General features: G+C 37.4%; 12 protein-coding genes across 12 annotated transcripts; 4 read left to right on the forward strand and 8 right to left on the reverse strand.

Annotated features, from left to right (window-relative positions):
- Positions 1-107: 107 nt before the first annotated feature.
- Positions 108-782, forward strand: C9374_004979 (uncharacterized protein; the record flags this gene model as incomplete). The annotated part of the gene is made up of 1 exon (XM_044694677.1): positions 108-782. The coding sequence occupies one exon, from the start codon at positions 108-110 to the stop codon at positions 780-782; it is 675 nt and encodes a 224-aa protein (XP_044548691.1).
- Positions 783-836: 54 nt separating this feature from the next.
- C9374_004980 (uncharacterized protein) lies at positions 837-3,446 on the reverse strand (the record flags this gene model as incomplete). Its single annotated transcript, XM_044694679.1, has 1 exon — positions 837-3,446. One exon carries the CDS (start codon positions 3,444-3,446, stop codon positions 837-839), a length of 2,610 nt encoding a protein of 869 aa, XP_044548692.1.
- Positions 3,447-3,604: 158 nt separating this feature from the next.
- Positions 3,605-4,537, forward strand: C9374_004981 (uncharacterized protein; the record flags this gene model as incomplete). The annotated part of the gene is made up of 2 exons (XM_044694680.1): positions 3,605-3,721; positions 3,773-4,537. 2 exons carry the CDS (start codon positions 3,605-3,607, stop codon positions 4,535-4,537), a joined length of 882 nt encoding a protein of 293 aa, XP_044548693.1.
- A 173-nt stretch (positions 4,538-4,710) lies between these two features.
- C9374_004982 (uncharacterized protein) lies at positions 4,711-6,273 on the reverse strand (the record flags this gene model as incomplete). Its single annotated transcript, XM_044694681.1, has 1 exon — positions 4,711-6,273. One exon carries the CDS (start codon positions 6,271-6,273, stop codon positions 4,711-4,713), a length of 1,563 nt encoding a protein of 520 aa, XP_044548694.1.
- Positions 6,274-6,600: 327 nt separating this feature from the next.
- C9374_004983 (uncharacterized protein) lies at positions 6,601-7,323 on the reverse strand (the record flags this gene model as incomplete). Its single annotated transcript, XM_044694682.1, has 1 exon — positions 6,601-7,323. One exon carries the CDS (start codon positions 7,321-7,323, stop codon positions 6,601-6,603), a length of 723 nt encoding a protein of 240 aa, XP_044548695.1.
- Positions 7,324-7,450: 127 nt separating this feature from the next.
- C9374_004984 (uncharacterized protein) lies at positions 7,451-8,353 on the reverse strand (the record flags this gene model as incomplete). The annotated part of the gene is made up of 1 exon (XM_044694683.1): positions 7,451-8,353. One exon carries the CDS (start codon positions 8,351-8,353, stop codon positions 7,451-7,453), a length of 903 nt encoding a protein of 300 aa, XP_044548696.1.
- A 55-nt stretch (positions 8,354-8,408) lies between these two features.
- On the reverse strand, positions 8,409-14,084 carry C9374_004985 (uncharacterized protein; the record flags this gene model as incomplete). Its single annotated transcript, XM_044694684.1, has 9 exons — positions 8,409-8,686; positions 8,744-8,860; positions 8,915-9,121; positions 9,178-10,587; positions 10,643-10,831; positions 10,880-11,136; positions 11,179-11,358; positions 11,408-11,926; positions 11,968-14,084. 9 exons carry the CDS (start codon positions 14,082-14,084, stop codon positions 8,409-8,411), a joined length of 5,274 nt encoding a protein of 1,757 aa, XP_044548697.1.
- A 612-nt stretch (positions 14,085-14,696) lies between these two features.
- C9374_004986 (uncharacterized protein) lies at positions 14,697-15,590 on the forward strand (the record flags this gene model as incomplete). Its single annotated transcript, XM_044694685.1, has 1 exon — positions 14,697-15,590. One exon carries the CDS (start codon positions 14,697-14,699, stop codon positions 15,588-15,590), a length of 894 nt encoding a protein of 297 aa, XP_044548698.1.
- A 408-nt stretch (positions 15,591-15,998) lies between these two features.
- Positions 15,999-16,718, reverse strand: C9374_004987 (uncharacterized protein; the record flags this gene model as incomplete). Its single annotated transcript, XM_044694686.1, has 1 exon — positions 15,999-16,718. One exon carries the CDS (start codon positions 16,716-16,718, stop codon positions 15,999-16,001), a length of 720 nt encoding a protein of 239 aa, XP_044548699.1.
- A 566-nt stretch (positions 16,719-17,284) lies between these two features.
- On the reverse strand, positions 17,285-19,859 carry C9374_004988 (uncharacterized protein; the record flags this gene model as incomplete). Its single annotated transcript, XM_044694687.1, has 3 exons — positions 17,285-18,413; positions 18,793-18,854; positions 19,332-19,859. The coding sequence occupies 3 exons, from the start codon at positions 19,857-19,859 to the stop codon at positions 17,285-17,287; spliced, it is 1,719 nt and encodes a 572-aa protein (XP_044548700.1).
- A 1,338-nt stretch (positions 19,860-21,197) lies between these two features.
- On the forward strand, positions 21,198-22,199 carry C9374_004989 (uncharacterized protein; the record flags this gene model as incomplete). Its single annotated transcript, XM_044694688.1, has 1 exon — positions 21,198-22,199. The coding sequence occupies one exon, from the start codon at positions 21,198-21,200 to the stop codon at positions 22,197-22,199; it is 1,002 nt and encodes a 333-aa protein (XP_044548701.1).
- Positions 22,200-22,351: 152 nt separating this feature from the next.
- Positions 22,352-22,798, reverse strand: C9374_004990 (uncharacterized protein; the record flags this gene model as incomplete). Its single annotated transcript, XM_044694690.1, has 1 exon — positions 22,352-22,798. One exon carries the CDS (start codon positions 22,796-22,798, stop codon positions 22,352-22,354), a length of 447 nt encoding a protein of 148 aa, XP_044548702.1.
- Positions 22,799-22,913: the final 115 nt, after the last annotated feature.

Consider the following 22,913-nt stretch of genomic DNA (forward strand, 5'->3'; position numbering starts at 1 on the left):
CTCGCTGGCAAATTTTGGCTCGAGTTAAACCACTGTGTGTCACTCTTAATTTCGTAAAGAGATGATTTGATGGTTAGGGACTGATTTCAATTTTTGAATCCAAAAAAATGAATCGAAATATTTTACGAGCTTGTGCATCATTCGCTCCTCTAAAGAATTTGGGAAATTCCAAATCATCATTGGCAATTTCGGGAATAAATTCGATAGAGATGTCATCTTTTAGAATGTTTTCATCATGTTTGAATACATTGAGCGCTTCTGGTAATTTTTTGAATAATCAGAGAAGTAAACAACAATCGGAAGGAAATACTCAAAAAACTCAAACAACTTCAAATACCGACAATCAAAACTCAGAGGGAGCAAATAGTGAAGAAGAAATTCAGGCAAGACTTAAAAGTAGTCAAGAAATTCTTCAACATTTGGCCAAGAAGAAAGCCTTCAATAACCAGGATATGAACCAATTAGAGAGCATTTTAGAAAAATACGTCAAACAAGGAAGTCAACAAGATCCTGCAGTGAAAGGACCTCTGCATTTTATTAATGCCGTTATTCTGATACTGTTTCTCATTGTTTTATTGGTTCGTCAACGAGACTCCATGTATTATGAGATGGTGAAAGAATTACTTTTGGATAGCGAGGATCAATTAGTTCAAGCTAAGAGAGAAATTAATGAACTTAAAAAACAATTATCAACAAGTGACAATGTTCAGATAGTTCAAGAACCACCAAAAACTGAGACTAGTACAACCCCAGTCAAGAAACGTGCTTCCAACATGATTTAAGTTTATTGAAATGTCACATAAAATAACAATTTTGGATGAATGGAAAATAATTTATTATTTGTTGGTATTGTTATTCTGTGGTTGAGCTGGTTGATTAGTTACAGTTGGTTGACCAGTAGCAGGGTTTATGGTCACACCAGTTGGTAGAGTTGTACCTGGTCTCATTAAAAAGTTGGGATTAATGGTTGCAGTTCCTCCTCCAATTCCTCCAGTAGGAGTGAGCAAGTAGCTGAAATTTGTTGCTGGATACCCGCTACGACTCAACATGGTGTTTAACAAGATGTTTCCAGAGACCGCAAACATGTTAGGGTGGATGTTTTGGACAACAGCATTTGCTCCAAGTTGGGCTGTAGTTGCAGTTGGTGGAATTGTGCCTGTGACAGTTCTAGTGACACCACCTGCAGGAATCACTGTACCTCCGACAGTTGTAATCATTGGTTTTGCAAACATTGTTCCACCATTGGCTGCAACAGTAGCATTGGATGTTGATGGTGGAGGCTGAGCACCAGCACCCTGCACCATTGTAGCAACTCCTGCTGTATTGGGTTGTGGTTGATTGATAAAGTTTGTGCCAGGTGGAACAGTTCCAGGTGTGGCTTGCACATTTCCTTGTGCAGGTTGATTGGGTTGTGGTTTCATGCTCTGCATTGATGGATGATACTTGTTCAATCTTTGTAAAAGAAGTGGTGGTTTTGGCAATCTACTGTCTGAAATGTAAGATTGCAAATCAAGCTCGTGATCCATCATGAGTTTTGTTTTGCCATTACTTGTGAACATATCTTTCAACCTTCTTGCGTAGAGTTCGGCAGCATGTCTTCCTCCAATGACACAACATGATGGTTGTTCAGCTGGATAAATTTGCTGTTGACTGTTTGGATTGGTGGTATGAGGAGGTAAAATAAACGCCTCAAACTTTTTCGAATGCTCCACGCCCATTTCCAAATGAGGAATGATGTCAACACGCCATGTTTTTTGTTTGTCGTAGGATTCAAATTTGAGAATACGACATCTGTTGGGTGGCTTGTTGTTCACTAAGCTAGCTTCATTCAGTCTGACATATTCAGCAGGAACCGATTCTGATTGTTGATTTCGAGGGAATATTTCATTTTCCTTGCTCTTACGCTGCTTTGATGAAAGTTTTTGTTTCTTTTTCTTGTTCGCATTGTTGGGGAGATGTAAAATTGTTGCCTTTTCCTTTCTCGAAAGTAAACTCTCGCTCCATGTTTTTGTGTTAACAATAAAGTTAAGTAAGTGATGTTCTTGTTTTTGTCCAATCACAGAAGGTTGTGTTACATTTTCTGTAGCAGCTTGATTTTTCTGTGAGTAATTAAAGTAGTGGTGTTTGGGCCTTGTTCTTCTTCTGAAAAACTGTTTTGTGTTGTTGTAATGTATGGCATTAGCAAGGATTCCAACCTTTGGATCGGGATTTAGGCAGAGGGAGGAAGACTTGTTATTTAAAATGTCACTAGGTTCACTCTTGACCGCGTTGAGAATTTTCTGCATCACTTCCAATCGTTGACTCGATGAAAGTTGATCGGATTCTCCAAGATTTTCTTCAATAAATTCACAAATCTGTTTTTCCAAGTTGGTGGGTTCAGGCTTCAAAAGAATAACTTGAGTAGGGTGAGGTGTCTTTTTGTTTGTTGGATCGGTTACTCGCATATCGGTAACTTGTACGACTGCAGAACCATCATAAAATGTACAATTAAGTTCTCGAAGTTCTTCTACTAAATCAGGGGTTAATTTACATTTAGCAATTGCTGTAAGGAAAGCTTTGGTTGCTTCATTATATTTGATCATGGTTTGTCTTGTTGATAAAGTGGATGGAATACTAGTCACATCATTAGTTTTTGGAACTTCAATCGTAAAATATGAAGAGAAGAGCCTAATAATTAGTGAAGGAGCAATACCAGAAAACATGTCCACTTTTTTTTCAAATTTAAATATTTCATCCCCATGTAATTCTTCTTCTTCAGAATCCTTAGCAGAAATTAAAGTACTTAAAATCATGTCTGATATTGATTTTAAATTAGGTGTTTTGTTATCGGTTACAGACAATGCTGCCTTGTGCTGTTCACAAAAATTGTCCAAATAATTTTCAATGCTTATTTCAACAGGGTCTACGGATGGAAGGGGTTCAGGGCTGCCACTTCGTTGTTTTTGAATTTGACACAAATAACATGTTGGCTTGGCACACTCGGTGACATGAGTTTTTGTGGATATTGTTGGTGTGCTTAGTGGTGTAAATCGAAAAGGCTTATCTGACTTCCTTGACTCGGACTTCTTTAACACCATTTCAAATTTTCTTCTTGGAATCTCTGGAATGGTATTTTCTGTTGGAGTTAACTTTCGTTTCTTGGTGGATGATTCTTCCTCCAACTGTCCATTTGGTAATTGTTGTTCTTCCTCCTTCTTTACCTCTGGCACTGATCCATTTACAACTTCCGATGATGATTTTGCACTTTCTCCATTGTGGTTGGTCGATGATGACTCTCCAACAATATCGGAGCTGTTAGACAAAACTGGTGGCAAGGTTGGAGTTTCCTGACCATTTCCCGATGATGAAGCAACACTAGTATTGTCATTTGTTGTTGATGATGATTCCTTGTCTTTCTTTTTCTTGGTTGATGATGAACCCGAGTTTCTTTTTCGTTTTGGAGCCATTTTTTTTAATATTAAAAAAATCCTGATTTGGAATTAATTTTCGACATTCTTTGTTGCAGTCTCGGGATCTGATCGGTTTTCCCTAGAATCTTATATCAGTATTCATCCATGATGCCTCTTGCCATGAAAATAAATAGCCATCCAATAAATTGAAAAAAATGTTTCGATTACAGAATGGACTTTCAAAATTTTCGTTACGGAACGGAATGAATCATGAAAAACTCTTTTGCTACAATGCGAATTCATTCATAGCAAGGAGCTTTTCGAATCAAGTGGTTGGTTTTGAAACTATTTCAAAAAATTAATTTCGAAATGAATTATTGAAGAACCGAATTTCACACGAAAACAACAAAATATTTATTGAAAATCCTTCAAACACCCCTGAATCCTTTTCCAACAAAACAACGTGTGAATTACAATCAGTCATTCATTTCACACAATCAGTTCCAGATATTGAGATTTATGAAAATTCAAAAAGATGTCGAATTTACAGCATTCAGCCCTTATCGACCAATCCAAATTTGGAAAATCAATATTTGCACTTTTCCATTAAGGTGCTTCCAAACTATGGAGTGATGATGGATGGAATTATTTCATCAAGTGCTACAGAACATTCATTGCCTTATTTGAATTTTGATGGAGAAGGAATTCGATTTCAGCCTTTTTACTTGTCAAATGCCAACGAAAAAAACAAACGATTGGAAGGAAAAGGTCTCTTTGAGAGAGGTTTACATTTTGCCGGATATGTAACTCCAACCAACGTGCGTTGCGTTTGTGTTTGCGATCAGTGCCAGCTCAGTTTTTCTCTTTCTCATTATCATACTGGTTTTGCCAATCTTGATTATTTTTATTCGAATGATGGAAAAACGACATTGTTCGTTGATAAAGGCCAATTAGGTAGGTCTCATGAGGAGATGGATCACATGTTGCAGATCTCTGGTTATGGAGAGTACAAATACTACAATCCATTAAGATGTCCACATTGCAGTGTTCCATTTATTGATTTTGAAAAATTCAAACATCTCAAGGAACAAGAATATTATGGAAATTATCATTTAAATACGAATGCTAAATTCTTTAAAAATTTTTGAAAAAAACAAGTTGTTTAATATCATCGTTCACCCATCTCATTAGAGCCCCATGAAGTGGAATTATATGAAAAGCATGTGGTTGAAATGTCGTGTATTCAGATCATTGGGTCCAAATTCTAAGATTTAAAATTTAAGCTGCTAACTCTATTCAAACAAGATTTTACAATTTACATTTAATGCTTATTTTCACACACTCGATGATATGCTTGTTTTCTTGAAGCAAATCCATTAAGGCCACGCTCTTCAACTCTGAATGAGGTCGAACTTGATGCCATTTTCACACAATGAAATATTTCTTCGTAAGAGAGTGTGAATGAATCTAATCGAGGTTGATCCTTATATTTGGAATGTTTGGTGACCAATAATTCGGCAACAAAACAACTCAAAAAAGTATCACCAGCTCCTGTTTCATCTCGCACTCTCCTTGGTTTGTAGGCTGGAAAATATTTCACTATTGAAGCATGCAGTTGTTTCTCAGACTTCACTTCTTTCGATTCTGTCAATTTGGAATGAAAGGTGATTTCACTACCTTTGCAGGCACAAACGCTTCCTCCACCTCCCATAGTGACATTTACAATTGGAAAGCCATACTGCTCCTGGAGAATTAATGCACATTGTTCTGGAGTCAATTTTTCACTACTTTCAATGCATTTCTTTGCTTCCTCATGATCTAATTTAATGATGGAAATGACGCTGGACAATATTCTCAATACTTGTTGCAAGTATTCAAACGAGTTGTGTGAGACTTTTCCACCGCTTTCAATCTTCCTCAAATATCCTTGAATGTCGGTACACACAATCACTGGCGATTGCCCATAATGTTGGATGACTTGTTCACTAAAATGTTTGACAAAATGATGATCAAACTCAGCAGCTACTGGAACAAAGAATAGAGCTTCCAAGTGTCCTTGTCTTAATTGTTGATCCTTCAGAATGAAGTGAATATCTTCGGTTTGAAAGATACTTCCTCGATCCCGGCATACGAGAGTTCTCTGATTGGGCATTCCATTCTCCAATGGAGGAGGATAGCACAATTCATATTGAGTGAGTTTGCTTTCCTCGATGGCTGTTACTAATGGTTCGGAATGATCCTGTTGGTGTTGATGATAATGATCGACCACAACAACATTCTCAAACATTTTCAATCCTCTCAACTTTTTAACGACACAAATATCGGGTTGTTCCTTTTGAACGTGTTGAGGGGTATTCACGTCTAATAAACCTTCTTCTTCTTCGTCAGAAGGATATGGGTCCAACGTTCGGTTCTCAAAAAACCTCAACAATTTCCTCACATCTCGTTTGCCAATTTTTGTAAATATTCTTGGTTGGAATTTGAGAGTTGTTGTTGTATCATGATGGCCGTTCAAACAACCATCCTGATGATGATGAACGATAGGATCATAATGATGAGAACAATGGGAGATCGGAAGAGTGGGCTCAGCTTCTTTCATATAGTGCTGGAAGGCTAAACAGCCAAACATGACGGAACCTCCTAGAGATTGACTTTGAACCTTTTCAAATCTGGAATAATCAATGATGGGATCATCGTTGTTGGGAGTATGATCGTTTTCCGGTAGTTGTAAAGTGGTCGGATTATTTGAAATTTTCTCGGAATACGTAATAACGGTGTCTTGAGTGATGTTGCCAATAAACAGAATGTTTTTCTCCTTCATGATTAGGTTCTCGGAGAGCATTGAAGCTTGCTGCGCAGTAGGAGGTGAATTTGAAGGGAGCATTTGCTGGAGGTGTTATCCGGTTGGTTTTTTTGTTGTTGCAACAGTTTTGTATTGCACTGTTTGCCAATTTCAAATAAAAACTTGGTTTAATAATAACCACAGAATTTGAAATATCACAAACAGCAAATTCATCGCCCTTGTTTCAAAAGTTCTTGGGGTCGACCTTGATTTCGAGAGCAACCAAAAAACAGATACAGCGAACGGGAATCGAACCCATGACCTTAAGCGTGTTAGGCTTACGATCTAACCAACTGATCTACCGCTGCGTACATTGTTGTTAGTTATAAACCTCTCTCAACTCTTGATATAGAAATTTGGTTGACAATTTCAATCAAGCTTTATTTTCTTGGTTGGATCATCGTGCGCCGAACGATGCTCTTCGTCAGTACCAATCTTTCTCTTATGGAGCAATTGTGGAGATGCAGTGTCGGTATGAGCCTCTTTATCCTCTTCTCCTTGTTTCACTATGAAATTCGCATGAAGCTGTGCATGCATCAAGGTAGGATCGGTTGGTGGTGTGAGGACTGTACTGCTCGGTGGTGTTGGTGATTCGGTTGATCCCAACAATAATGTCTGTGCACCTCCTCCACTTTCATTAGAAGCCTTATTGGCCAATTCTTGACAAACCTGAGACACTGGTTTTGTAAGATCTGTGTACAATTCATATGTGTCTTCTTCCTCTTCTAATTCAACTTCCTCTTGATCCTCGTCCGCTCCTTCATCAAACTCCTCTTCTTCGGGTTCCTCAAATTCGTCGTCTCCACCTCCTTCATCCTTCTTTTGTTGTTTCAAATCAAATTCCTCATCTTCATCATCCGAAGGAATGATTTGATCCCGAGCATCTTCAGCCTTCTCTTCTGCAATATCGCCCGAAATGTAATCTGTATCTTCTTCATCTTCCTCTGCAAATTCAGCACCATGTACAAGCTGTTCATAGGGATTATCACTTTGAAGCTCGCCCTTTCCCTTCAGATCACTGGGTAGGAATGCTTGTTCATTTTCCGATTCTGTGATTTGTTTGGTGACTTGCTCTCGAATGTTCGCAGACATTTTTTGTATTTTTTTGACTTTTTTCAAATAAAAGCTTAGTGTGGGACAGTTTCAGATGCTTCTTTGCTTGTCTTTTTGAATCTCGCTATAATTACTTACATTGAAGTTTTCACCATTACAAATTTTGCTAAATTGTCTTTACTTGGATATCTGTAAAGAACAAATACGTGTAGACACTTGGTCTGAAGCTTTCATTGGGCCATGTTTCAGTCATACGATTCTTTTCATTCCCAATGTTCAACATGGAAAATAATTTCTCAGCTTGGTCATATCTGACAAGAGGGCAATATCGAAATGGCCTCCTCACTAAATCGCATCCCAAATTAACTTCCAATTCTACGTCCACATCAAAGCATGAAATGGTTGGGAGAAATGCATTCTCTCGTTCACAAAAACTTTTTCTCACAAATCGATTTCCTTTTGAGTTTCTTAATAACACTCCATTTCTTGTGATATGAAATTCTCCAATTTCATGATCCAATAGACATCCGTACACTTGGCCAAAAGCAACATCACATATATAAACCTGATCTTTGATTGAACTCGTGATTTGTACATGGTCGTACACTCGGCCATTATCGAAATGAAATCCAATAGTATCTTCTGTCCAACCTAAAACTCCAAAAAAGTTTTTACGTTTTGAAAAGCCAATTGCAATCTGGAGAAGTGCATTTGAAGAAGAAGGTTCTTGCTGTGCTGCAATATCTCGGCATGGTTCATGCAGCATGATTTCAAAATATGTAAATCGATTTTTGTACCACAATGAAGATGGAGGATAAAACATGACTCTTGGATAATCCAAGTTGCCATTTGATACAGATCGTTTCAATATGAAATTACCAAACGAATATTTTGAATTTAATTTTGAAATGTTTGAATCGTTGGCTGAACAACTAGTGTTACTGTTATTGATCTCATGATCTGATAGTGCCGCCTCTTGATGATCCAATGGTGTGTTGGTTGTAGATTTTAGTAATGGAAGTGAACAAATCATCGGAAACTCCCAACTTCCTTCTTCCCAAACTGACATTTTTTTCTCTAGTCTAAAAAACACTTCCTGAATTGTCGGAATTCGTCGGAATGAGTTAGTCAGTTCTTTCTGGTTCATGCTGTACCATGAGTGAATTCGTGAGTTGTGTTGGATTTTTGTGGTGCTTCTCTTTTAACAAATATGTCTGTAAGCTTCCTTTACCTTTGACTTCCACAAAACGTTCTTCAAATTCATATCCCAAATCATAAACTCGTTCATAGCTAGAACGTGAACAATGGATACGACCTGGCAATGAGGACGATTCCATTCGAGAGCCAACATTTATGGTATCGCCCCATAAATCGAATGCAAATTTCTTTCTTCCAATGACTCCTGTAAATTTGAAAGAAATAATACACAAAATTATCAAAAAAGTGAGCTAATACTTACCTGCGACACATTGACCTGTGTTGATACCAACTCTGATGTTGACTAATCGCTCAGGATTTTTTTCATTGAAACTCAGAATGACATCGAACGTTTCGATGGCAAATTTCAATACTCGCTCTATTTTTCACAAGTATTGTGAGCATATATAATACATGATATAAAATTACGAACCTGGATGAGGGGTATCACATGTTGTTTGTGAATCATTAAGACCACCAACACAGAAATAAGCATCTCCAATTGTCTTAATTTTCTCCAACTTGTAAATATCTGTGAGGTGATCAAATCCAATGACAATCTCGTTCAACATTTGTACGAGCTCTGTTGGATTCAGCTGACTACTAATCTTGGTAAAACCAACCATGTCAGAGAAAAATACTGTTCCAAAGACATTGGTGAATTAATCCATCATCCATAGACAAATAAATACGTACCTGTAATGTCAGGTAACTTTTCGGCAATAAAAGTCTCTCCTCCTTTCAATCTTGAAGCCACAATATCTGGTAAAATATTTCTCAATAAATTTTCAGAGTTTTTCTTCTCCTCTTGTAAGAGAATGTGTTGTTTTCTCTCTGAGGTAATGTCCTTAATAAAACAAACAATCACAGCATTCATATCTGCATCCCTTGTCACAAAAATATTTGCCTTGACTGGGAATCTTGACATGTTCTTTCGTACACAGTCCAATTCTAGAACCTCCCCACGTTTGGAGTCATGACCCAATAAATACTTTTTATGGTTATTGATAATATCTTTCAAACTGTTTTCATGAGAGGGGTCAAATAATGTGAATACCTTTAGCCCAACAACTTCTGCAGGTGCTTTTCCCAATAAATTTTGAGCAGCATGGTTAAAAAGTAAAATTTCTCCTTGGGAATTGGAAAGTATGGCACCGTCAACCATGGAGTCTAATAGATTAGTAATTGCATTATTTCCTTTTAGCTTATTTTTAGTGTAGAATAACGGAACACTGTTGTAATATGTGAAATTTTTCACATCTTCGTTCGATTCAATGTAATCAATAGGTAAATAATTAAGTAGTGATCGAATGCTAGAAATGTGTCCATCATAGGCGTCATATGATTTGTAAATGAAATAGTTGCAAATACATGCAGTCATTAATCCTACAAAGAAAAAGCAAATCGTGATTACTTTGGATGGATGAGAAGTATATCCAACAAGATATTCCAGTAGCTGAACTAATCGAGTGAATACTTCATCGTTCATGTTAAACATGTTCAAAATGTCAAAAAATACGCTCATTTGCTGTGAAGTATACTTGGCATTGAAAAACTCTTCTGATATTCGACCACTATTAATGGTATATGACGATATTAATTCTTGTAAGGTTTGACATGACGTGGAACCAGAACAATTTCCAACTCCTTGAATGAGTTGATCAATCTTTGGATAAGTACCAATGATTGGTCGACTAATATTTGTACCAAAAATTACTTGATTATATAGTGATTGAACAGAACTGATCAGTGTTCTGACTTCTGATCTGTACTGGTTCATCAAAGTTTTTGTTACAAGAACGGAATGATTGATTGGTTCTCCGGGCTTGAAACAGAAAAAAGTATACATTTCATTAAGTCGGAGAGTGATTCGGTTCGTCGTTCGAATCAACAATGAAGCAAGTTCAATATTCACCATAGCATCGTAGGATCTTCTTACATTAGTATTAATTTCTACGTAAATCAACGCAATAGATATTGCAAATACTATCAAAAACAGAGCTCCAATGATTAACCCATAATTTTTCGAAGAAAGAATGGTTTTCTTTTTCAATTCTCGAAGCTCTTCATGATTACCACTCTTCTCAAGACCCTGAAACACAACACCTGATTTCAATTGAATGAGTTCAAATGTTGTCAAATATTTAGTCAGAGTACTTACCAACAATATCTTTAGGAATTCTTCTAAAAATTGATAGAATTCTGGATGCCTTCTGCATTTCAATTCGTGAGATGATTAGAAACCCTGCATACATCAATGCAAAAATAAGTGTTGAAATTAGAAAGTATTGTGTGAGCATATTGTTGACGTAATCAGCGTAACCTCTTTGGCTTTTCTGAAAAACTTGGCCTAAAGGAGGTGAAGAATAAGATATTTCATAAATGTCTCGGTACTTACAATAGTTATAGTATGCGTCTGCTGCATATTTTCTATTTAGAAATATGTACATGAACTGATAGTTTGTTGTGGTTGTATTATATTGATAGGAATTGTCGTGCGCTAAAATAACATTGGCATGTTGAATAAGTTCTTGTGTAATTTCTCGAATAGAGGAAAGTTTGCTAAATGTTGAAGTGTACTCCACAACAGATGAGTTGTCTGCTGAAACTGGAACAACAATCATTTTATCTTCAACTGTGTAATCTTGATACATGCTGAAAGAAATGAATCAAAAATGTTGAAAGTGAGAAACAAACCTCAGTGTGAAAACTCCTGATTGGGAATTTCTTTCCAAGTCTTTGAGTAAATTTCGTTGAACCTCGAATTTGGAGTTGTATTTTTCAAAATACGCATTCATAAGAGCTCGTTCGGTCGTATTCGCAGTTGGAAGAGGAATTTGCATTTTTGTAAAGAGTTGAGTCACAATTTGTCTCATTCTATTGATAAGAGTGCATCCACCCATGAGAAACCTATAATACCACATACCTTAATTCTCTCAAGTAAGCTCCCGATGCAGTTTCGACAAGGCAACTCGACTTGACAATGGGTGTTCTCGAAACATCATTCCCATAATAAATTCCAAGAATTAAGCCAACAACCATGAGCACAACAGAAACTAGTGACAAGCTCAAAAATCCAAAAAGTCGTGTATGGCTTATTTGAGGAGTATTCAATGAGTTTCTAATCAAGGCAGTTCTCTTGTCAAGTGGATGAGGTTCATCTACTCCATTAAAATTATCATCTAGCAAATCTTGTTCCATCATCTCTTGTTGCGAGGGAGGGTTAGCGGTTATTCTTAGGTTATTGGAGGTTGGAGATTGTAAGGATTGAGAAGCAGGAGCAACTCTATTTCTAAATCTCACCATCGATGAATGTCGATTTTGAGCTCCCCAAAACACTTGTGACTGTCCCTTGATATTTTTTGCCTCTTCTTCTTCCAAATGTGACGCGTCTTCGTAAAGCTTGTTTGCAAAGTCAATATCAAATTTAACATTCTCCAAATATCTTACATGGTTAGTAATAAATGATAGACATGTACTACCTACCCTGCATATCGTCTCAAAACTGTTTTATCAGTTGAGCAATTTCGCATGAGATGATAAAAGGTGGAGTCACAGTATCTTGTCCATTCACTAATTTTTGAGTTGATATGATACAAATTATCTTCGTTAGGTACTTCATTCGTCATTTCTTTCCAAAACAGTCTATGAGCACTCTTGATCTGTTCTTGCTTTGTTTGAAGCTCTGTAAGCAATTGCTTGACTTCCGAAGAGAATTTACTGTGATAAACCAGCTCTCCCATTTCCATTTCTAATTCTCGTATACGTTCCTTAATGGTTAACTTTTCAAGTATATTATCCGAGTGTTTCAAAGCCCGTTTCAGCAAGTAAATTGCAAAAGTATATCGGGCGCTATCGTTCCAATGATAAGCAACAATTAAGGCTGATGAGAGCAGCATGTTTGGTGACTGAAGATGTTTTTGGACAGCCTTAATGAAAGGAAGAGCCAGTGTCACATCTGCATTCGATTTTACAGAAAATCGTAAATAAAGTTGCAAACTCCTGATCGAATACTGTTCTATCTGAGAATAAATCGCGTTTCCTTCCTTCTCCACAATGCTTTGAATTTCTTCAGACTCAATAGACGATACCTGATGATTTGCATTTCTCGATTTAAATATTTGTCTAATTTTGTTGCAACTAACCATCCATAATATTTCAGAACAAGCAAATGAAATAATGAACAACAGCAAAGGCAATGCCACGGTTAGTGCCATCATATAGAGCCCCAATTCGTTATTACTCGTAGGATTGACAAGAGATGAAATTAACACGGCAGTACTCGATCCCAATGACGCTGACATCATGGCAATATAGAAGGAATTTTCCACCCTTCTAAAAAAAGGGGCAGATCGAGCAAACCCAATGACATACAGTAACGAGAATATCATGTGAATAATGGCTCTTCCAAACATGTAGTTTGGTGGAATGACGTGGGCCAAAGTCATTCTCAATGAAATGGAGCTAAAAAATGTAACCAATGTCGGCTTGTTACTCTCACACACAAATGGTATGCTGCTCGAGCCATTGGTCATGGGCAAAATGTACGTAGCAAGTGCCATGATCATCTGCAACGCAAATAACCCTAAAAAACTTAATACTAACAAAATAATATTATCGGAGGCGTAACAAGGAATGGTAGGAACTCGATTCAACACATAGACCGTTTCATTGTCCAAATTCACGGCATGAGAGAGGTTACAATCGAAAAAACTGGTCAGTATAAAGGTGAGAAGTGGAGCCATCATCAAGACAGCCAATGCCAACGTGTAGGCATAACGTTTGAGATTGGTTTGACTCTTTCCGAATAATCTTGTCGCACTCCATACGACTAACATTGGTAATACAAGTACAATAAGCATCATGATCACAGCGAGAACGATCAATAATTCATACGGAACATGAATATCATCTAAGGAGAAGGTGATGGGATAGGTGAGAGCACGAAACAGCCATCCTGCATAATATCCATAGGGAGAGGGAAGGCTGGATGAAAAATCGTATGAATTTCCATACGTGGAAATTAAGGCCAGAACAACACTCGCATACAAATAATACAAGTGAAGAAATCCATACAATACATTCCACTTCCATCCCTGAATTCTACCATTGGAATGACTTTTTGCTAAATAGGTTAACAATTTATCATGAACCAAATGTCGGAAAAAGGAAACAGCACCTTGCGAAGATATTGAAGTGCTACTCGAATTATGGTTATTGCCTGAGGAAATTCCACTCCCAGCGCTCACCGAGTGTTGAGGCTGATCCCAACTCGACATGAGAACATTCGAGTGGATATTGTTATTGCCAACATTACTAGTAGCAACAGTAGCAGCACCATGTTGAACTACGACGTCCTTTTGTTCCATTGCATTGGTATTCGGGTTAGTAGAGCTCAAGAATACGATATTGGTGTTGGCAGTTGTGGTATTTTGATGGTTGCCACTACTTGCAGCACCCGTATTACTGGCAACATTGCTGTTGTTATTGTGATGTAGATGATTAGAACCATGATGAAAGGAATTGCTACGTGCGCTCTGGTGAACATCATGAATTGTGGTTCCATGGAAGGATGATGGATGATAGAGATCGAGATTGTTCATGGTGTGAGCTCTGAGGGTATTATTGTTCCACACTAGCTTGCATTAAGGTATCATGAATATAAACTGTGTTTTTTTTGTTTCTGTAAATTTGCCAAAGATGGCATGCACGCGAAAGAAAATCACCAAACAAACACCACTTTAACAAACTAAATATCCGAATGGCATCATAATTTTTACACTAAAATTTTGAGTGTGGATTTATATGGTCATTGAACACAGTAATATATAATAATGCCTTCCGGATATTCATAGGTCATTGAATCGAGCAACACATTTGTGATGAACAAACGAGAGAATATCTGCCAGTTGTCAGTTCATTTTTTTGTTTGTCGAACGTGATAGACAGCTCGTACGAGCTGACAAGAGTGTAGCTATATGTGTGGCCAGTTCTGTTGGGACAAACCAGATTACTTAATCCACATGTCGTTGACGATGAGTGACTTAGAGTGCCAAACGTTACAACATGAAAAAATAAACTAATTTGATCTAAGGACTCCTTTTGCACCCAATACTGGTAATATTTTGAGCATTACACGAAGGTCGGCGAAATGCATTCTTCTAAATACTTTAAACTTGTCCTCGGATTTCCTTGTACGAGCACATTTTAAAAAAATGTCTCAAGCTACAGACATCTTCCACACAAAACAACACTGGGAAAACAAAACCAAATTCTTGAATCATGATGCAGCAGTCAGATTTTTAGGTTTCTATACTGACGATTTATTGCGTCGGGTGGATTTTGATCAACTGATCCAACAAAAAATTTCTGAAGATCAACACCATAATCAACCTTCCAATCTCAAATGTTTAGATATTGCTTGTGGTACTGGATTAGTAACTTTTCGATTGCATTCTCAATTACAACAAGCCATTTCCAAATTGCAATCATCCTCCCATCCAGATATTTCAGTAGAAGGTATTGATTTCAGTTCAACCATGATCCAAGGTGCTAACGAAAGGCTTTTAGAACTCTCCAATTCCTCTCATGTACCACAAGTATTGGAAGTTTCTCTCCCCAAATTTTATGAAATGGATGGCCAAGATTTAAAGTTTCCCGATGCATCTTTTGATTTGATTTTCTCAAATATGGGGGTGTTGTTTTATCCCGATATTCCCAAAGGTCTTTCTGAAATTCATCGAGTACTCAAACCCAATGGAAAAGCCTTTATCAATGCTTGGACTGAGGACAATCCTTCCAAAGTACCTCTCGAAATTCAACGTAAAACCCTATCAGGTCCTCTCTATTCGTTAGTAGAGGCTCAAAGATTTATGGAATTGTGTGAGAAGGCTGGTTTCTCGAGTGTCAGTATTGAAACTGTGCAAGCCCGATTCAAAGTTCCATTCCGCAACTATGCTGAACTCATGAAATCCAATAAGGATTTGGTGAAGGAGGACGAATTTCCACAATTTGTTCAGCAACTTGCTGAACGATTTGGAGTGAAGAATATGGATGAGGAAGAGATTGAGATTTGTACTTCTGCACATGTGGCATCTCTTGTCAAGTGAGTTGTTTTTCAAATAAATACGTATCTAACGAATGTAGTGAACGCTCTCCATATTTTGAAAGTACTCACTCCAACACTGTTTGGTTGCTTTGGTCTTTCTCAAGGAAGGGTTTGTAAAGGAGAATCATTTTAAGGAATCTAAATCTTGCTTTGCTCTAAACTTTGAGAAGCCAGCATTTGGAATACACAGAATTTAGGTCTTCAAACTGCCTCATGCTTATTAATAAAACCACTTATCTCTTTGGAGCTAAGGGTTCCTTCAACCTCACATCAAAACATCAAATGATCGTCCGATTTTTAACCAAGTGTTCCATCACAGAATTTTAAAATAAATTTATAAGAATAATTTTTGGCAAGTGCTGAAAATAGAAACACAAAATTCCATATTAAAGCGATTCTTTCGTCGTTTTTAATTTAGTAATTCGTGGATAGAGATTGAGGTTCTTACAACCCTTTGATGCTTGGGTGGGAATGAATATTTTTCGAGTGATTGTCGTTCAACGGCTCGACCATCCACAGAGATGGTTGCTGGTCCTAGATTCGACATGCTTGATACACCAGAGGAAGATCCCACACACGCACTCACAGATGAGCAAAGACTATCATCTGTATGGATGGATGTACTTGGTGAGGAGGGAGTAGAGTGGTCAGGATGGAAGGAGGAACTCATTACAGAAGCAACATGATGATCGGTATGAACGGAGGGAGGGGATTGAGAATGACTCGTAGGGAACAGGTTCATAGCCATCAGGGTCAAATTGGAAAAACGTTGATCTGAGATGGGCTCGTATTCAATTCCTTTAAAGTAATCGATGCAACCGAGAGACTTTTTGCGTCTTCTACTCACTGAGGTCTGAGGTGGTTTGGATTGAATGCTTTTTTGGTGTTGTGGATGGCATGCTTTCATGAGTTTTCCAAACTCGCCACTATTATCAACAAAGATGTGTGGTTGTTGCAAATGACGCGTCATGGATTTCTTGCAACGATAAGGTTTATGAATGTATTGTATTCGAAAATGGGCAGGTAATTCATGAGTATCAGTATGATGACCACTGGTCCTCAGTCCGTGGGTACTCATCGATGAGGAGGAAATACCATCATGATGGGGTGGAAGTTGTTGTTGTTTCATTTCTTTTGCGACTCAGAGATCAACTTGTTGTGAGTTTCTTTTTTGTTGTTGTGCTTGATGCAATGTGAAAGAGCTCTCATTGCATATATCCAACAAGAGGTAGAGCACTCGAAATGTAGCCTAAATTTTCAATTTTTAGCATTTTTAAGAATTTGTGCGAGGAAGATACCATGCGAAAAAATGGGTGCAATTGATGCGCAAAGGAATCGGTTTCGGATTATACCAAGACGGTCCTGTAGCTGTGCTGAGGGAACGGGTGTCGAAAGATCCGGATGCGAAAAAATTGATACGGGAAGCACGTTAACACAAAGTAAGGAAACGTTTTTCGCCGCAACAACTTCCTTAGTTCTGAAAAATACCAACATCGTCGTACTCGATCTAAAAACGTGTAGTGCACAGGCAGGAAGGTATTAAGCAGATCGGGTTTGAATTGGCAAGAACTGCATAGAAAAGAGTGTTGAGCATTGGAAAGGATTTAGAATATTCCTTATTATTGGTATTATTATAAATGATAGAGTGGTCGTGTGATTTAAGGATGAACCACGTGGCACGCGCGTCATGTCTTGTTACTTGTTGTTGTGATCACCATTGTTGTTATTATTACTACTGCTTGTCACACTAATGGTATGATTATTGTTGCTATTGGTACTGCTGCTACTATTACTTGCAACCATGTGATGTGGAATCATCTTCTTTTGTGCTTCATAGTCAAAGAGGGATTGCATTTCACGGAAGATTTCTTGGAATTTCAAAATATTTCCTTTCAATCGAATCACTTCAACAATAATCATCTCAAATGATACAATAAAGAATTGAACTGCAAAATTCATCTCGTTCAATTTGTTTTTCATGGTTGCCTTAAATTCATATTCAGTCTCTTTGGGACGTACAATAAATTTCTTCTCATGCAAGAATTGAATCATTCGATCGTAGAGATCATCGGGATGACCACACGTTGAGAAACGATTGGCACGTCTTGTGAAATGTTTCGACACGAGTGGATTCAATTTTCCTCTCATCATGACAGCAATCAACTCAAAGGCATTCAATTGTTCCATATTTTGCATACGAACCGACATACGTTCTGCATTGTTACCATTCATAATACGACGACGAGAAGGATCAATCTTGTTTCCTCTTGCTCTACCTCTTTGTTGATTGGGATCTTGAATTCGATATCTCTCTTCATCGTCTTGAGTAATTTCAACATCTTGAACAGCATTTTCAATGTCTTCCTTATTGACCACAATTTGATTGGGTGGAGGAACGATGAGAGTCGTATTGGCATTCAAAGTTTCAGTGCCACTGCTTGAAGTTCCCGTCGATGATTCTTGTGTTCCTGGTGGTGTCGTGGTGGTTGAGGAAGAAGGAACTCCAGAATGTTGTTGTGTGTTGCTGCTGCTGCTACTATCTCCTCCAATAACGACAGGTGGTAATAAATCAGCTGCAGAATTTGGAACACTCGATAGCATGGAATCCAAAGTGCCATGATAATTGACCTTAAACCAAGGATCATATCGAATGTCTGCAATGGTTGCTCGCTTATTTGGATCCACCACAATAATCTTGTCCAAAAGAGCACGAACTTCTTTTGAAAAGTGTGAAGGATATTTAAATTCTAGATTTTCAATTCTTTTGAAGAGATCATTCACAGTTTCACCATCGAAGGGATGGCATCCTGAAAGCATGACGAAACTGTAAGGTGTGAAAAGCGCGAATGACATGTCATTACACAAACGTTCAATGTCATGGCATTGTATACAGTGTCACGCGTGAATTAAAATAATTTGCAGAGTAATGCATCCAATATTCATCATCCAAATAGTATCATCCCATATCATTGAAAGGTTCATTGAAAGGTTTTCATGGAATGATTCATTATTTTAAGAGATCGCACGAAAATAGGAATCACAAGTGTGACAGGAATAATTTTGGATTTTTAACATTTTCGAAGGGTGAGGGTGCGGCGTTATCGAGCAACAATAATCCCAAAATCATCATATAGATTGAATGAGTAGACACCAAATTAATTGCCCTTATTCGTTCAAAAAGTACTTGTGAATCTACTACTTACAGAATGATACCACATGACCAAATATCGGCTTTGAAGCCATCATAATTACCCGTTAATACTTCCTATTTTCAAAATACAAAGTATGGACCAAATGAGGTAAAACAGGAAGAATAGTGTGGTGTACATATGGGAATATATTTGAATATTGTTCAATATGATGATTCAATGGGTGATGAGTTCCCGCCCACACAGTAAATTTCAACAGAATACACACAACATGTTGTTGTTTCAATTCGTGTTGTCAATTTTCGGAAGCCATCATGATGATCATCATATTGGGAATAGAAATGATCATCAAATATGCACAGGAAGAGAGGATCATGGTATTCGGTGAAATCATTTCAAAGTGTTGATCACCATCATGATGATGTCCAAAGATGGAATCCAGATATGACGCAAGTTCATCATGATGATCATCATCATCGTCATACACGGGAGAGATCATCATCATCAAATAGGTCATCATCATCATCATATAATTAACGAATCATCATCATCCGCACAATTAATCAAATCATTTCAATCATCCTACTACTTACAGGTGCCACATAATGAGGAGTTCCACAAATGGTTTCCAACATGACTCCCTGTTTCATCATACCACTCAGACCGAAATCAGTAATTTTCAAATTATCATGAGAGTCCAACAGTAAATTCTCGGGTTTCAAATCTCGGTGAGCAATACGGCACGAATGACAATAGGCGATACCATCAATGAGTTGTTGGAAATAACGACGAGCAATGTCTTCGTTAAATTTACGAGCTGCAACAATCTTGTCGAATAATTCTCCTCCTGTGATCAATTCCATCACGATATAAATGTTGTTGGCGGATTTGAGGACTTCTTTCAGTTGTACGACATTGGGATGTTTGATTTGTTTGAGAACAGAAATTTCGTTTCTCACTTGTTTTTCCATGCCTTCTTTTGCTACTGATGAAATGTCAACAATTTTAATGGCATATTGTATTTGAGTTTCTGTGTCGATGGCTCTCTTGACTTTGGAGAAGTTTCCTTCACCGAGTTTTTCAAAGAGTTCATATTTTCCCACTCGTTTGTGTTTTGGCATTTTTTTATGAAGTTTGACAGCTGTGACAGCAACAGAAACAAAATGGCCGTAAGTGTGATATTTGAACGTTGACTAATCATCCACAACAGAAAAAAGGAAACAAATGATTGTGAAAGGCAACATCTTCTCAAAAGTTGATGATCATTAAGGGTACAATTGTTATTCAATTATTCCAATTTATTGCAGACAAATATGAGACACATGTATTGGCAATTTTTTGTTCATTAACATTTTAACTGCGTTGTTCTTTGATAAATCATCTGTTGGTGGATTAAACAATGAACAACACAAAAAATTCCAAACTCTACCGTGGATTGCTGTTTCAAAATAGTTATCAACTAGGTAGGCCCATTATTTGGTATTATTGTAACACTGAACATGTCAAGCCAATCGCACAACCAAACCGACAGTTCTCCATCTCTGGAGCACGATCGCTTAATGACTATTTTTATGATTCATGCCAACAAAATCGATGGATTCGAAAGAATAACACTCTTCACCAAGCTCAAGGATGTGATGGAGTGCTGCGGGAAGGTAAAAGAACAATGGTTGCAAGAAAATATCTCCCATCTTTATAACAAAGCAGGTGCTTCTCGGGACAACATCGACCTGTACACAGCAATTGAAAAAGCAGACAAACAAGAATTAATTTCCAAGTGGCCAGCAACAATGACCTCGTTTCTGTGGAAGCGTCAGCCAAAACCAAAATTCACGCCAAGCAAAACATCAGAAACAAAACAACAACAGCTGTGTGAGCCAAATTACATCATAAAATTCGAAGAATAGTGGTAATGGTTCTCCTTAGTCCAGCGTTTATCATGATCACAGTGGCTCGTTCTCATTATCGTTTCCTATCGAAGAGAGGTCTTTAGCAGTAAATTCAATAAATGAAACCAGGAATAAGAACGGATCGCTTTGTTAATTCATATTGCAGCAACAAATCTACGAACTTGTGTAAATAAATCTTCAAAAAAGATCGATGTTTGCTTGGAAATTAATTTCTAATCATTTATCTTCATGAAGGTAGATATTAGTGAGAAACTTTTAAAGTCCAGAAAAGGTCATCTTGAAAAATATTCCAAGTTGAGAAACAGAATCGTTGTTGGAGGTTTTTTTCATAAAAAAAATTCAACCAACAATCCAACCACCGTAAACCATCAACGGAATCAATAATCTCAACAGCTCTTGCTCTCCAGTATCGGTTTTGAAGATCTTCTTAATAATATTGATTGGTTCAAATTTCTTCAAATCATAGAACAACAACATTGATATCATTTTCATTATTCGGTTTTATACAACCACCGAGATTTAAACAACAGCAACCGTATCAACTAGAATATGTCTCCATCATCATCAACAAGCCTTGCTAAACAAATTCTTGTTGAGAAATTTCAGCACACATCCATTGAACAATTGGTCGGACATCACAAACAAATTCTCTCCTTCACCGAAGATGAAACAATTTCTCATGCCATACAACAACTCATGAAATGGGATGTTCGTTCAGCACCAATTTATACACACAAAGAGAAGACCCAAAAAGCTTCAGAAGTTCAGTTTATTGATTTCAGTGATATTATTGCTTTCATGGTAGATACATACAGACAAGCAATTAACGAGATGAATCATAATACACCAGTTTCACCAAGAAGAATGACAATAACAGCTCAATTGTTGCAAAACCCTCAAGTAGCAAAAGCTATTTTGGAAACACCTGTTATTAAAGTTGCCAATTACTCAAAGATGGATGCTCACGGCACACTAACTCTTAAGGCAACAGCAATGGATGCCATCGGGCAATTCGCTATGGGAAATAAGCGTATTATAATTGAGGATGAACAAGGAATGATCATAAACGTGGTTTCACATTCCGATGTCATCAAGTTGATGAAAGATACAATCGATGCAAACGAAGGAAAGTTCGACGCCACGTGCCAGGACTTACACTTGGCTCGTGATTTGAAGTGTTGTGCTGATGAAAATATGCGTACAATTGATGTTTTTGTCATGATGACAGAACATAAGGTTAATTTTGTGCCTATTGTTAGTGAGGAAAAGCATCTTGTTAGCGTTTTGAGCTCTAGAGATATTCAAATGGTTTCCGAAGGAGACTTTTCTCTTTTAGATTTGCCTGTCATTGACTTTTTATCTGCTGTACGTCAAAAGAGTGTCAACGAAAAGTATCCATATATTTATTGCAAACCAGATTCATCTATGGAACTTATTGTGAAAAGATTGAAAGCCACTAGAGTTCACAGACTTATTGTTCTCGATAACCAATTCCCATCCGGTGTGGTCAGCACATTCAGCTTGGTATCGTTTTTAAGCAAGCACAACTAGAGTGAAATTGTTTTAATAATTAAGTAAATCAAGACACGAGCTCAAATCATGACAATGATATCAAATTGGTAGCTTTATTTCATTCTGTGACCACAAGAATTTATTAAGTTGGGGCAATTTGTGAGTCAACGTTTCATACACGTTCACCCCGATTACAAGCACTTGTCGACCGTTGGGCAAAAGGATGGAATTTTGAAGGCATTACTATCGACACGAGCTTCCATGTTAAAGTAGTCATCGTGTCCAGTCATTGCTTGGCCAGTCCTGGACGTACTCAATATAAAGCACTCATCAAGAGGCAATTTATCGTCTCTAACGACCATTCCTGCAACGAATGTTGATGAATTTTCTTGGATTTCAAATTTAGTGGCCTCCAAGTCGAGAATTCTTGCTTTGGAATTGACGACCGCAGATCGAGCAATACACATTCTTTCCAAATCCAATCGGGTGTTGGAACAAGAGCACTTTTGATTATTTTCAATGCTATACAGCAAGTGAGCATTGCCAAGTTTAAAGTAAACTTCTGTATAGGATGTTTTTTGTCCATTGTACAGCATGAACTCGTTGTCATTTCTAAATTTTTGTTGTTTTAAATCCATATAAAGTTTTCCTTAATCAAGAAAATGGTGTTTGAAAATGAGTTAAAATTTTAAGAAATTCAAGTGCTTACCACTGCCTCTTGCATTGTGCTCAAATTTGTCATCTTCTCCATGA

The sequence above is a fragment of the Naegleria lovaniensis genome (genome assembly GCF_003324165.1).
Source record: "Naegleria lovaniensis strain ATCC 30569 chromosome Unknown tig022, whole genome shotgun sequence".
Lineage (NCBI taxonomy): Eukaryota > Heterolobosea > Eutetramitea > Acrasida > Naegleriidae > Naegleria > Naegleria lovaniensis.